This window comes from Mus pahari, chromosome 14 (genome assembly GCF_900095145.1).
Source record: "Mus pahari chromosome 14, PAHARI_EIJ_v1.1, whole genome shotgun sequence".
Lineage (NCBI taxonomy): Eukaryota > Metazoa > Chordata > Mammalia > Rodentia > Muridae > Mus > Mus pahari.
This window is the reverse complement of record NC_034603.1, coordinates 69,001,040-69,015,210: the sequence shown is the minus strand read 5'-3', so window position 1 is coordinate 69,015,210 and position 14,171 is coordinate 69,001,040. Positions and strand designations below refer to the sequence as shown.

At 40.1% G+C, this 14,171-nt stretch overlaps 1 protein-coding gene across 2 annotated transcripts in view; it reads left to right on the top strand.

Moving 5' to 3' along the window:
* Window positions 1–14,171, top strand: part of Brca1 (BRCA1 DNA repair associated) — a 64,584-nt gene that overhangs the window by 11,212 nt on the left and 39,201 nt on the right. For both annotated transcript variants that reach the window (XM_021211578.1, XM_021211580.2), the window contains exons 3-9: window positions 1,324–1,377; window positions 5,261–5,338; window positions 6,873–6,961; window positions 8,754–8,893; window positions 10,023–10,125; window positions 11,096–11,141; window positions 12,627–12,703. In XM_021211578.1, the coding sequence (XP_021067237.1) occupies window positions 1,324–1,377; window positions 5,261–5,338; window positions 6,873–6,961; window positions 8,754–8,893; window positions 10,023–10,125; window positions 11,096–11,141; window positions 12,627–12,703 (587 nt within the window). The remainder of the gene's footprint in view (window positions 1–1,323; window positions 1,378–5,260; window positions 5,339–6,872; window positions 6,962–8,753; window positions 8,894–10,022; window positions 10,126–11,095; window positions 11,142–12,626; window positions 12,704–14,171) is intronic.

The following is a 14,171-nucleotide window of genomic DNA, read 5'->3' as shown; positions in this document are numbered from 1 at the left end:
GTGTGTGTGTGTGTGTGTGTGTGTGTGTCCATATCAAGGTATGTCACATGTGTTCAGGTTCCTAGATAGTCCAGGAAAATGTATCAGGTCCTCTAGAGCTATAGCTCCTGACAGTTGTGAGCTACATGATGTGGGTGCTGGAGACTGGTCAGGTCCTCTGCAGGACTAGCAAGTGCTCTTGACTGCTGAGCCATCTCCCATCTTTTCAGCCACTGGTTTGATTGGGTGTGGGGGGTTTGAGGGTGGCCTTGAACTTGCGCTATGTCCAGGATGACTCAAATTCATTCTCCTGCTTCTATTTCTCAAGTTCTGGAATTGTGGGACTACACTACCACACTAAGGACAATTTTTTTGTGTGTTTGTGGAGTTTAGTTAAGATTCAGGATATGCATCGGAAATGATGCTTGACAGAGTGAAAATAACCAATGTGAAAGAAATACCAGGGGCTGGTGAGATGGCTCAGTGGGTAAGAGCACCTGACTGCTCTTCCGAAGGTCCGGAGTTCAAATCTCAGCAACCACATGGTGGCTCACAACCATCTGTAACAAGATCTGACTCCCTCTTCTGGAGTGTCTGAAGACAGCTACAGTGTACTTACATATAATAAATAAATTTAAAAAAAAAAAAAGAAATGCCAGTTGTCAAGCCAGGGCCTTGAACTTAGTTGGGAGGTGCTCTGCTGTTGAGCCTCATTCCCAACCTAGCAAATCTTATAGATGCTGGCAGTAATCCAGAGCATTGAGGAGACCTGTATTTCTGTCTGCTTTCTGAATGCTCGAGGAAAGGATTTTTTGTTTATTTTGTTTTGTTTCCTTTGAGACATGGTCTCAGTGTGGAACCCTGACTGGTCTTGAACTCTCAGAATCTACCTGCTTCCTTTCCGCCTCACCAGGGCTGGAGGCACCAGCACACCCAGCAGGATCAAATTTTCTCCTCTGTTCTTTGTTCCTAGCATGGTAGACCTTTAATATTGAATTATCCTAAAATAATTGTTCTCAACCTTCCTAATGCTTTGACCTTTAATACAATTCTTAATGTTGGGATGACCCCCAAACATAAAATTATTTTTGTTGCTACCTTATGATAATTTTTCTACTGCTGTGAATTGTAAATATCTGTGTTTTCCAATGGCCTAAGGTTATTCAACCCCTAAAGGGGTCACGACCCACAGGTTGTGAACCACTGTCCTAAATCTATATCCAGGCTCAGGTATAGCAACTTAAAGCTGAACCTCTTTAACCAAAAACATGTGTTTGCTTGTGTATAAACAACTACTAAGCCACACTTACTCTTTCTTTCTCTTTGTCCTCGTACTCCTTCTAGTTTGGAATTGATCAAGGAACCAGTTTCCACAAAGTGTGACCACATATTTTGCAAGTAAGTGAATGATTTTGTAGATCCATTATTAGCTTTTGCATGTGTTCTTCATTGCACAGCATTTGTTTCTTCAGTTAAATAGCAAGAAAACTAGTCTTGCTTCCTCAGGGAGCACCTAGGAATTCCTCATATATACTGGCTGTGGTCATCGTTCTTTTTTTTTTTTTTTTTTTTTTTTTGGTTTTCGAGATGTCATCGTTGGTAAAGTTGTAACATAGCTTATTTGTGTATAAGAAATCACATAGCCATGTTGTACAGAGGTTCTGTTGGGTTTTGGTGTCCAAGGGTGAATGTAGGTTGAAAGCAGTTGTGAAATGGGCAATTCTGTTTCAGCCATCACCCCCTTCTGGTTTCTGTTCACTCCTAAGTGACCTTCTGCTCTTCCTGAGTAGAAGGTGCAGTGTTTGCGAGCTTTGTGGTGCTGATGAAGACAGGGATCTGAACAATATATATTTATTTTACAATTCATTCATATCAATAATTCCAGTCACATGTAGCCCTCCATTTCTAGAGATTATGTATTAGCTGAATGAATCACCCATGGGTTGAAAATATCCTGGAAACCAGGAAACAAATTGCATCTACATTGAACATACACAAACCTTTTCTCCTTTTTATTGTTCCCTAAAGTATGTAAAATTATAGCCATGTATCATTTAATTTACAAAAAAAAATCTATTTATATGTGTGTGTATCGATGCTTATATGAATGTATGCATGTTTGTGTTGGATCTCCAGGAGCTGGAGTTACAGATAGTTGTAAGCTGTCCAATATGGGTGCTGGGAAGCAAGCTCGAGTCCTTGTAACCACTGAGCCGTCTTTCCAGCCCTCGATCATTTATATTTTGTTATATTACCTATTCCAAGTAAAACTATATAACTTTTTATGTAAGGAACTTGAGCATCCAAAGGTTTTGGTATCCATTGGACCTATCTTCCCCCATTCTGAGGGAAGACTGTTAGGAATCTTGCTCTTTTTTTGTTGTTTAAACAGTTTCTGATATTATAGTTCTAGCAGTCAGAAATTCAAAATGAATCTTAGGGCTGACCTGCAACTGTTGACAGAGCTGCTTCACAGGGGTGCTTTGGCATGGTTTCCTTTTTTTTTTTTTTTTTTTTTTTTGAGGCATCTCAACTGTGTGTCCCTGAGTAGCTTTGAGCTCAATATGTAGACCAGACTGGCTCTGAACTTCCTGCGGTTCTCCTGCTTCTGCTTCCTAAATACTGACAGTACAGGTGTGGGCCACAGCATCTAGCCTTTGAATGAAAGTATATAAGTCAGTCATGATAGCTTACATCTTGTCTTAGTTACTGTTGCTGTGATAAAGCACTGTAACCAAGAGAGATTATAGAAGGAAACATGTAACTGGGGAGTCCATCACCTCACACCACAGCCGGGATCACAGCAGGGGCCTGGCAATGGATGTGGTGTGGCTGGCGTGTTGCTAGAACATTAGAGCTCACATCCTGACCCAGGAAGCAAGAATAATGGAAATAGTAATTTTTGTTATTGTTATTTAACAATTTTCTGGCCGTCTGGCTTCTACATGTTAAACTATATATTGTGTAGGGACAGTTTCTTTTTTCGATTTTATTTTTCATTATGTGCACTCATGTGGGTCGTGTCAGAGTATGTGTCTATGAGTGTAGATGCCCATGGAGGCCAGAGGGAGGTAGGTGTTGGAGTCCCTGGAGTAAGAGTTCCAAGCATTTCTGAGCTATCTGTGGGGGCTGAGAGCTGAACTCGGGTCCTCTATAAGAGCAATCCAAGCCCTTAACTGGTAAGCCATATTTCCTGTCCCCTTAATGGCATTTTTGGGACATGATGGGAACATTCTAAGATAGGGCTAATGTGAAGAAATAGTCTACTGGGCAATGCCTTTAGGGTTCTGTCTTTATCGTGGTTCTTCACCCCCTCCACTGTTTTCTTCCCCTTCCCTCTCTCTGTTGTCCCCTCTGCTATTCCACTGTCCCTGTTGCTTTGGTATTTCTGCCTTGCCTCTGGCCCAAAGCACTGGAGCCAGCCATCTATGAACTGAAATTGTAAGCGAAAAAGTTTACTCCAAAGAGCGTGATTTACAATCTCGAAGTGCCTGTGTTGTTCCATATTTACTATACCTTAGTTCAGACTGACACATAGCAAGTACTCAGTAGCCACATCTGTCTGGTAGCTGTTTTACCGGATAGTGCAATTCTTAAAGCTTACTCCTCAAGGAGTTCATGGGTCAGTAACAACAGCATCCTGTAAGAGCTCGCTATTCTCTTAGCCCTATCCTACACTACTGAATAAAGCATTTAAAAATAAGGAATTTAAAAAGAGGGAAATATATGTTAAAAGACTTGACCACACTCTACATTTGTCTCCTGGTTCACTATTACCAATAACTTTTCAATTCCTTTCATCTTTCTTGGTTTTCATTAATGTTGGTATCTGCTTTTTATTCCCTACCCTATTATGTCTGTTAAGACAGCAAGGATTTTCCTTTGCTTTAGCACTTATTATATCTGGAGTAGTACCAGTTATGAGTATTAATTGTGTGCCTGAGTCACATCGTTAATTATCACCACTGAATCTCTACTGCTTATCCATGATCCATTGGAGTTCCTTTTTGTGTGTGGAGTGAGGTAAGACTCTAACTTTTGGGTTGAGGAAATGATTCAGTTGGCAAAGTATGTACCATATAAAAAACTAAGGTCTTTATGTGCCCAGGACCCAAAGCTAAGCCCGGCTGTGTGTGCCTATAATCCCAGGGCTGGGGAGGGAGAGACAGGAGGGTCCCTGGGCTTGTGGCTAGTTAGTATAGCCAAATCAAGAGCCCCAGGTGCAGTAAGAGGTCCTGTCTCAAAAAATAAGGTGGAGAATGATTGGATTAAGAGCCCTGGCTGTCACTAAGTGTGGTGGCATGCACTTGATCTCAGCACTTGGGAGGCAAAGGCAGGTGGATCTCAGAGTTTGAGGTCAACCTAGTCTACCAAGTGAATCCAAGATAGCCAGGGCTACACAGAAAAACCTTGTCTCAAACCAACAAGAACAACAAAAAACAAAACCCAAACAAACAAAATAAAAGAGTCCTGGCCATCCTGGGACTCTTTAGATCAGGCTGGCTTTGAATTCAAAGAACCTTTACAAGTGCTAACTACACATCTAGCTTCCCAACAGTATCTCTCTGTCTGTCTGTCTGTCTGTCTGTCTGTCTGTCTCTCTCTCTCTCTCTCTCTCAACAGAGTTTCTCTGTATAGAGCCTTGGCTGTCCTGGAACTTTGTAGACCAAGCTGGCTTTGAACTCAGAGAAATCCACCTGCCCCTGCCTCCCAAATGCTGGGATTAAAGGCTTGTGCACCATGCCAGAGTAGAATTATATTATTTTAATTACTGTAGATTTGTAGTGAGGGCAGAGTTTTTTGCTTACTTGGTTCTAGAAAACAAACCTGGGGTTTATGTATACTGGGCAAGCACTTTATCTCTGATACACACACGTGTGTGTGTGTGTGTGTGTGTGTATCTGGCACTTGGGGCTGAGCCTTTAAACTAATATAACCATTTTATATTAACTACTTAAGCATTTATATCTGATTATGCAGCATGAAATAATAATGAATATATCATTAAATATGCTGCATTAATTTTTTAGTGTTTTACTTGATCATAACAGTAAGTCATATGCAGGTAAGTGTAATTTTCATAGGTCATTTCTTATATCATTTGATTTTTCTGCTTATGCAGCATCTAAAAATAATTACTGAAAAATCATTGGTTGTAATTTACCTGTCATTACTCTTTAAATGACTCTTAAAGGCATTCATGGCTGTTGCCTTTTGAGTGTTCTTTCTACCAAAAACAAAAAAAAAACTTAAATTGGTTTTCTCTCTTTCTAATTTATAGATTTTGTATGCTGAAACTTCTTAATCAGAAGAAAGGGCCTTCACAATGTCCTTTGTGTAAGAATGAGATAACCAAAAGGTACATAATTTGTGTAGTCATGGGAGGTTGGAAGCAACATGGCAGGAAAAGGTAGAAATTAATATGTAGGTAATATTTCTATAAAACCATTCACCAATACAAAAATGTACTAAATGTGTTTGGGGACTAGAGGTGCTTACTAAGTAGACACAAGGCCTCTGACTTCACTTGACAGTACCACATAAATCAGGCATCTCGCCTGACATGGCTGAGCAGGTAAAGTTGCTGTCAAGCTGAAGACCTGAGTTTGGTTCCTAAGACCCATGATGGAAAGTGAGAACTGACTGTTCAGCCTGTCCTCTAGCCTCCAAACATGAGCTGTGACATACACGTACTCTTTCTCTAATCAATTAATTAATTGTTGGTTTTTGTTTTGTTTTGTTTTAAGAATAAGGACTGGGGAGTTGGCTCAGAGGTTAAGGGTGTTTGTAGTTTATGACTGTCTATGAAGTTATTTCCTTGGAAGATTTTATGAGACATCTGCTGTCAACAAGTCTTACCACTTGGTGCCTTGCTGTCCCACCCACATGCTAGTCAGCCCCCAGCCTGCTTAGCTCCCAACACCAGTGCACTCAGCTGCACTCAGCTGAGATGGCCATAGATAACACACTCAGTCTCTCAGATGGAGCTGCACTTAGGTAAGCCATACATCTCCTACCACAGTTAGTTCTGTTAGAGCACACGCTTTATCTCTTTCAGTGAGTCCTGTTTTGCCAGTGTTTAGATCATAGTAGGCTGTCAGATATTTTTAAAAGAAAAATTAATTATATTCTACCTAAGCCTAAATCTCTCTTCAGATTTTGATGTCTATTTTCAAAATGACAAAATTACTATTTGATGGACGTCTGAGAAGCAGCGCTGGCAGTAAGGGTTGAGTTGGGATGTTAAGAATCGTAAGTTCTTTCTGCTCTTGATTTATATCTACTCTGTATTCAGGGTAGAATTTTGTGGCAGGGACAGGTTAAGACAAGGTCTCTCTTTGGACTCGAAATTACCATGACTAGTCTCAAACTACAGATCCTCCTGCTTCTGCAAGATCACAGGAGTGTGCTACTCTGCTGGGTTTTTGGTTTGTTTGAAACAGTGTCATGTAGTCCAGATTGGTCTTGACCTCTTTCTTCTTTCTCTGTCTTCTTCCTACATACTGGGATCACAGGCAAACACAGCCATGCTGCGCTCAGGACTGATCTGTTAGGGAATTTTAGGCTTTTGGTGGACTTGCATGAGTTACCAAAGTATTTTAAAAATCTGTATAGTCAAAAAGAGAAAGAAAACATACACACAAAATCAAAGCAAAATAAATATACTCATGAAGTTTATTCTCATGTCACTGACTCAATGATTATAATGTGATGTCACTGGTAGGACTGGGTTTGTACTGTGCTGGGGATCAAATGACTAGTTCTCTGGGATTGTGCTTTCTACTAAATCTACAGTAGGAAAGCTACAATCCATATGTTTATGTGTCTTTCTTTTAGTGTGCTTAAAATTAATAATCACTTATATGCTTCTCAAAAAAAAAATCTAATTTCAGGAGCCTACAAAAAAGTACAAGATTTAGTCAGCTTGTTGAAGAGCTGCTGAAAATCATGGCTGCTTTTGAGCTTGACACGGGAATGCAGCGTAAGTGTCACACAGCCCGAGGCAGTGCTTAAGGGGCTGGCGAAAACCTGAGCACCTTTGAAGAGATTGTATGTGAATAGGTGATAAGACTGGCCTGCTTAAAAGTTAGATCTGTGGCTGGAATTATGCTTTACTTATTGTACTTATTTATTGGGAGGCCCAGAGCACAGGCTGGGACAGATGTGTCTGTTTGTGTGGAACCCAGAGGTCATCTCCAGGGATTGTCCCTCAGGAGCCACCCACATTATTTTTTGAGACAAGGTTTCTCAGGGATTGAGCTGATATAGTTAGTGTTGGTGCTAGTGCCCTTTCCTCACTGGCCCTACTTTTTACATTTTATTACTAGCAATAGTATGTGTTTGTGTATGGTATGTGAGTGCACACATGCATGCACCAGGGCACACGTTTGGATATAAAAGGACAATTTTGGGGTTGATTTTTTTTTTTTTCTCCCACCTCTACATGGTGTTAAACCAGAAAATTGTGAGGAAAAAGACCAAATCCATGATTGTCTAATTAGAGCTAACTTTATCCCAATACTAGATAGGACAGTGGACACTGGCCAGGTCCATCCATACCTGGGCTTCCCAGAGGATGGCATTGAATTCTGTTAGTCAGGTACTCATACAGACAGAACACATAGGCTATATACTTCCCACCTTCTCCCAGTCAGGGATCTGCCTATCAAGCATATCCTGTGCAGTTGGGACAGCCAATCTTACAGCTCCCAGCACTCCAGGAAGTTCTCTGTCCTTGGGCAGGTGGGGCTTACAGGTTAATTTTAGCCCTCACCCATCATTTACGATCAAGCTCAGGTCCTCACGCTTCGGGGCAAGCACCTGTACCTGCTGAGCTAGCTTGTCAGCCTGTGGTTTTAAACTACTCCTATTAGTCTTGTATTTTATACGTCAATTTTAAAATGTTTTTCTGTTTGCTTGGTTTTGTTTGTTTTTGAGACAGTTCCTGGCTATCCTAGACCAGACTGGCCTTGAACTCAGAGGTCTGCCTGCCTCTGCTTCCTAAGTGCTAGGATTAAAAGGTATGTGCCACTACCACCTGGCCTAGCATGTATATCTTAATGTTTCTGAAATTGGGAGCATTTTAGAGAAATATGGTAAATTTCTTAGTGGGCAAATTTATTAGTTTTTAGGTATTTCTGAGGTAATAAAAATAACTTAATAGTCTCTGGATTTCTAAACAGGACTTTTAAAACAATTATAGGTAGTCAGAGCTGGAGAGATAGCTCAACATTTCAGAATGTGTGACTGCTCTTCTTAACAGAGAACCCAGGTTCATCTCTCATCAGCCATAGCAGGTGGCTTACAACTTTAAGGCTACAATGCCTTCTGACTTCTGCAGGCACCTGCACACATGTACTCCACATAAACTCATGTTCACATACACATAGTTAAAATTTAAACGTAGGCAAGCATGGTGGCAGACACAGGAGGGCAGGTGGATCTTGGAGTTCAAAGCTATCAAATTCCAGACTAATGAAGGCTATACAGAACCTACCTAAAAAAAAGAAAAAAGAAAGAAAAGCCAAAAATATTAAATATATCTGTAATGCATTATTTTTGTTTTGCTTGTTTTTTGAGACAGAGTTTCTCTGTGTAGCTCTGGCTGTCCTCAAACTCAGAGACCCTCCTGTTCTCACCTCTTCTGCTGATGCCACCACCCCTAGGCTTTTTTCCCCCATTATCCTTATACAGCAAACACAGTATTCTTTTTGGATATTTAGTCAAGATTAATGTCTCTTTCTAACTAAAGCATGTCCCTTTTTGTTTTACAGTTGCAAATGGTTTTAGTTTTTCAAAAAAGGAAAATAATTCTTGTGAGCATTTGAATGACGAGGTGTCTATCATCCAGAGCGTGGGCTACCGGAACCGTGTCAGAAGACTTCCCCAGATCGAACCTGGAAATGCCACCTTGGTAAAGCTGCTTTCCATTTTTTTTCTGGCTTCTCTTTATTGAGTACTAGTGAGTTAGTGAATGTGTGGGTTTATATAAGAACTTAGTAGAGAGAGGGTGATTGATGATTGTACATTTAGTGGCTGGACAAGTGTTCTAATAAGTAAGAATTAGACTCAGAAAGTTGGGGTACCTGGTGTGATCAACAGGCACTTTCTAGCCCCTTTGCCTGCTTTACAACTTCAGGTCTGAGGTGGACACAGTATCCCTGATCTTTTGTAAGCAAATTGTTTGCAAATTGCTTCAACTTAACCAGTGTAAGAATAAAGAAAATACAATGACTTGCTCTGTTCCAGTGGATGGGGGAGATCATGAAAATACACCTTCTAAGTATTCTTAGAATGCTGGGATTTGGGCTGGTGAGATGGCTCAGTGGGTAAGAGCACCCGACTGTTCTTCCAAAGGTCTGGAGTTCAAATCCCAGCAACCACATGGTGGCTCACAACCATCCGTAACAAAATCTGATGCCCTCTTCTGCAGTGTCTGAAGACAGCTACAGTGTACTTACATATAATAAATAAATAAATCTTTAAAAAAAAAAAAGAATGCTGGGATTTTATGGCTATCAATCCTTTTTAAAATCCTTTTATTTAAATATTTTAGATTTTTTTAAAAATCATTATGTATGTGGTGGGGGTTGTGCATGTGACTATAGATGCTTTGCAGTCTAGAAGAGGCTTTCAGAGCCCCTCTACGTAAGGTTGCATGTAGTTTTGAGCTGTTCAACGCTACTACTATAAACCAAACTCGGGTCCTCTGCAGGAACAATTCATGCTCTTACCCTCTGAGCCTTCTTAGCACATTTCATGGCTTTAAATCAGCATTTAATGCAGTACATGTAATTGCATATAATAATGCACTATGGCATTTTCAAATGAGATGTGCTCATAGTTCTTTCCCTTGGTTCCTGCCCTTGCTATCTCTGTGCCTCCTTTGTAGCCTCCCCCTCAGATTCTTCCTCTTATCATTTATCCTTCTCAAAAATACATTTTATGTTGCCGGCCTTCTAGTGATTATAATTAGTTTTGGGAAAATAAATCTGAAAAAAAATCTAAAAAGTAAAACTTGGGCATTCTTTCCTGTTTAACAGAAGGACAGTCTCGGTGTCCAGCTGTCTAACCTTGGAATTGTGAGAACAGTGAAGAGAAACCGGCAGACCCAACCTCGAAATAAATCTTTCTACATTGAACTAGGTAAGGAGCTCAGATTTTATTAAGTTGGAAATAATACTTGCTAGATTGTTTGTTTGGCTTAGAGTTTTATCATAGATGTATATGTGTTGCATGTTTTGGTAAGAGAAAATGAAATAATTGTATGGATTCTATCATGAATAGATTTTTTAAAAGTATAATCTATCATTATAGATTTTGTAAAAGTTAGAACTTCATATCTTGAAGAATCTTACTTTATAAAAGGAACAAAAGGAAAGATGTCTGGTTATGGATTTAAGTGAATTTTGGGAAAGAATGTAAAGTCATAATAGAAAAAAAAACATGTTTGGTTGCCATAGAGTTTAGAAGGATCTAGGATAAATTCTACAAGCTCTGTATTCAATCTCGAGTGGGCCAAAAAGCCTGAGAGCTCAGACAGGCGTCTCTATCTTAGCACATTTGCCATCCCAGCATCTGAGAGGCTAAACTAGGAGAATCCTCAGTGAGTTTGAGGTCAACCAGGGATACATAGAGAACCCTAGCTCAAAATCATCATCACCACCACCACCATCATCATCACCATTATCGTAATAGTAGTAATAGTAAATTATCAAATTGGGAAGAATGGTTGTGTTTTGAGTTCCTGGCATCACCATAGAAGTAGTGCACTTGATTATAATATACATTATAATATAGGTGCTATTGTATTTTTTTGTACCTTATCTAAAATGTCAGTCCTGAGGTGTTGAGAAAATTAACTCACAAAGAGGTTAAGAATTTGGACACAGGAAGCTGGCTTTGGGGCCTGTGCTTTTGGGCTACCTCTCTGTATTGCCACATGGGTCTGTACCTGCTACATAGTGGATATTAGTTATAACTATAATAAGTATTTCTGGATGAACTATTGTATGCTTTACAAAAAGCAGGGGGGTTTTTTGGTTTGTTTTGGTTTTGTTTGACCCTTAAAAACCTTGACTGACTTTTGGGTTTTATTTTCTTTGTGTTTTTCTAGAATCTGATTCTTCTGAAGAGACGGTAACTAAGCCAGGTGATTGTGGGTAAGTCAAAGGGAGCCTTTGTCTGTGAAGCTGTTGTCATATCTAATTCTTATTGAGGAGCCTAGATTTAGATCATAGTATTAGAAAAAAACCTAAGGATCATTTAGTTTTATCTACTTTATTTTCTGGGATATCTTTTTTGTTTGTTGGATACTATTTTTTTATTCGTTGGTTAGTTGTTGTTTTTTTTTTTTTTTAATTTATTTACTTTATGAATATGAGTACACTTCCCTGTCTTCAGACACAGCAGAATAAGGCATCGGATGACCGATATAGATGGTTGTGAGCCACCATGTGGTTGCTAGGAATTGAACTCAGAACCTCTGGAAGAGCAGTCAGTGTTCTTAACCACTGAGCCATCTCTCCAGCCCTGAATACTTTTTTAATGCCAAACAAGTTTTAGATAACAGTGGAAGTCAGCATGCACTTGTTTCTGCCAGATCGTTGTTCTCTGAGTTTCTCACATATGGTAGTAATTATTTATTTTGGGGTGGGGTTTGTCTGTAGATCCCTGGCTGTCCAGGAATTCACTATATAGACCTCTAAGTCTCAGAAATCATCTGCTGCTTTTCAAGTCACCAAAGGCATCCACCACTATGCCTGACCCAAACATCTTTTTTTTTTTTTAAAGATTTATTTATTTTAGTTTATGTATATGAGTACATTGTAGCTGTTCAGATGGTTGTGAGCCTTTCATGTGGTTGTTGGGAATTGAATTTAGGACCTCTGCTTGCTCTGGTCGGCCTGCTCACTCAGTCCTTGCTCATTCCAGCCCAAAAATTTGTTTATTATTATACATAAATACACTGTAGCTGTCTTCAGACACACCAGAAGAGGGTGTCAGATCTCATTACAGGTGGTTTGTGAACAACCACGTGGGTTCTAGGATCAAACCCAGGTACTGGAAAATTAACCCGTGCTCTTAAACCTGAACTATTCCTGAACTATTTCTTCATTACTTCAAGAATCATCCACTGAGTGTGTTTATAGATTGCTCTAAGGGCCCCTATACCCTTGAAGGAAACTGTCTCTCCCTCAGAATCTGTCAGTTGTTCCTAGCTCCTTAGTTAGGGGTGTGGCTTGTGTTGATAGGCTTGATCATGTACAAAATTGCTGTGAGCTCATGTACAATAGACTCTCTTGTTCTGGTCTTTCCAACTTCTGGTTCTTAGAATCTTTTAACCCCTTCTTCATCATTGGTCTCTGAGCATGCTTGCAAGAGTATGTGAGTGTGTGTGTGTGTGTGTGTGTGTGTGTGTGTGTGTGTGTCTGTGTGTGTCTGTGTGTGTCTGTGTGTGTTTGCATATCCAGAAAGCAATGTTCTACACTACTCTGACCTTAGTGACTGTCCTTGGAGAACAGATGTCAGAAGGTGAGTCAGTCAGCTCAGTTGTTCCAGCCCTATCTAGAGACACTAACATAATTTATCTTGTACATTTGACTGAGCATAGAATTTCTTATTAGTGGTTGTCTTTTCCCCTTTAGTGTGAGAGACCAGGAATTGTTACAGATCGTCCCTCAAGAAGCTGGAGATGAAGGCAAGTTGCACTCTGCAGAAGAGGGTAAGTCAGGCCTTCCTGACATAATGACACTAAGGGGCAGTGGGGCGATGCCATTCCATTATTCCGTTAATCTCAAGGCCATTTGCCCAATTTATTTATCATTCACACCATCTTTTTAAAGAATTAAAATGTCGGGGGCTGGAGAGATGGCTCAGTGGTTAAGAGCACTGACTCCATTTCCAGAGGTCCTGAGTTCAATTTCCAGCAACCACGTGGTGGTTCATGACCGTCTGTAATGGGGTCCGATGCCCTCTTCTGTGTGTTATACATAAAATAAATAAATTCTTTTTTTTAAAAAAAGGAATCAAGCCAGGCGTGGTGGCGCATGCCTTTAATCCCAGCACTTGGGAGGCAGAGGCAGGTGGATTTCTGAGTTTGAGGCCAGCCTGGTCTACAGAGTGAATTCCAGGGCAGCCAGGGCTATACAGAGAAACCCTGTCTCGAAAAAACCAAAATAAATAAATAATAAAAGGAATCATAATGCCATTATATTTTCCTCAGCTGCCATTGTGAGATGGTGAGTAATACTCGACTGGGGTAGTTATAATATTATCGTGTGTAACTAAAGCTGCCAGTGATTTTTTTTTTTTTTTTTTTTAAAGGATCCTATGTAACCCAGAGCAATTTAACCATACTTTTGTTTAAGCCTCCCAAGCTGGGACTAATCTGCTTTTATTTCAATCTTAAGAGACTATGGGGGCTGGTGAGATGGCTCAGAGGATAAGAGCACCGACTGCTCTTCCGAAGGTCCTGAGTTCAAATCCCACTACCACATGGTGGCTCACAACCATCCATAATGAAATCTGACATCCTCTTCTGGAATGTCTGAGGACAGCTACAGTGTACTCACATATAATAAATAAATAAATCTTTTTAAAAAAGAAAAAAGAAAGGGACTAGGGAAATAAGTTATGTGCTCTAATTCCTGTGTTTGAGAAAATACCAGAATCTGCACAATAGGATTGTATGAGCTAGATAGATCTTTAGTATATTTGGTAGTTTAAGATGTTAGCTCCTCTAAAGAAGCCAGTGGAAACCAGTTGGTGGTGATGGAAGCCTTTAATCCCAGCACTTTGGAGGCAAAGGCAGGTGAATCTCTGTGAGTTCAAGGCCAGCCTGGTCTCCTAGATTTCTCAAACAGACAGGGCTACACGGAGAAACCCTACCTCCAACAAACAAAGAAATAAAAATCGCCAGTGTACTGGGGCTGGAGAACTGGCCAACCAGTTAAGAGAACTTGTTCCTCTTGCAGAAGACCTGGGTTTGATTCCCAGCACTCACACTGGGTAGTTTGCAACCATCTAAAACTCCAGTTCCAGGGGATCTGCAGCCCTCTTTTCTCTTCTTTGAGCATCAGGCATGCCTATGGTGCACATACTTGGATGTAAGCCAAAACATATAGACCCTTAATTTATTTTTTTAAGAACATCTAAAATTTTAAAAATAAATAAATAAGGTTAGTGGATTG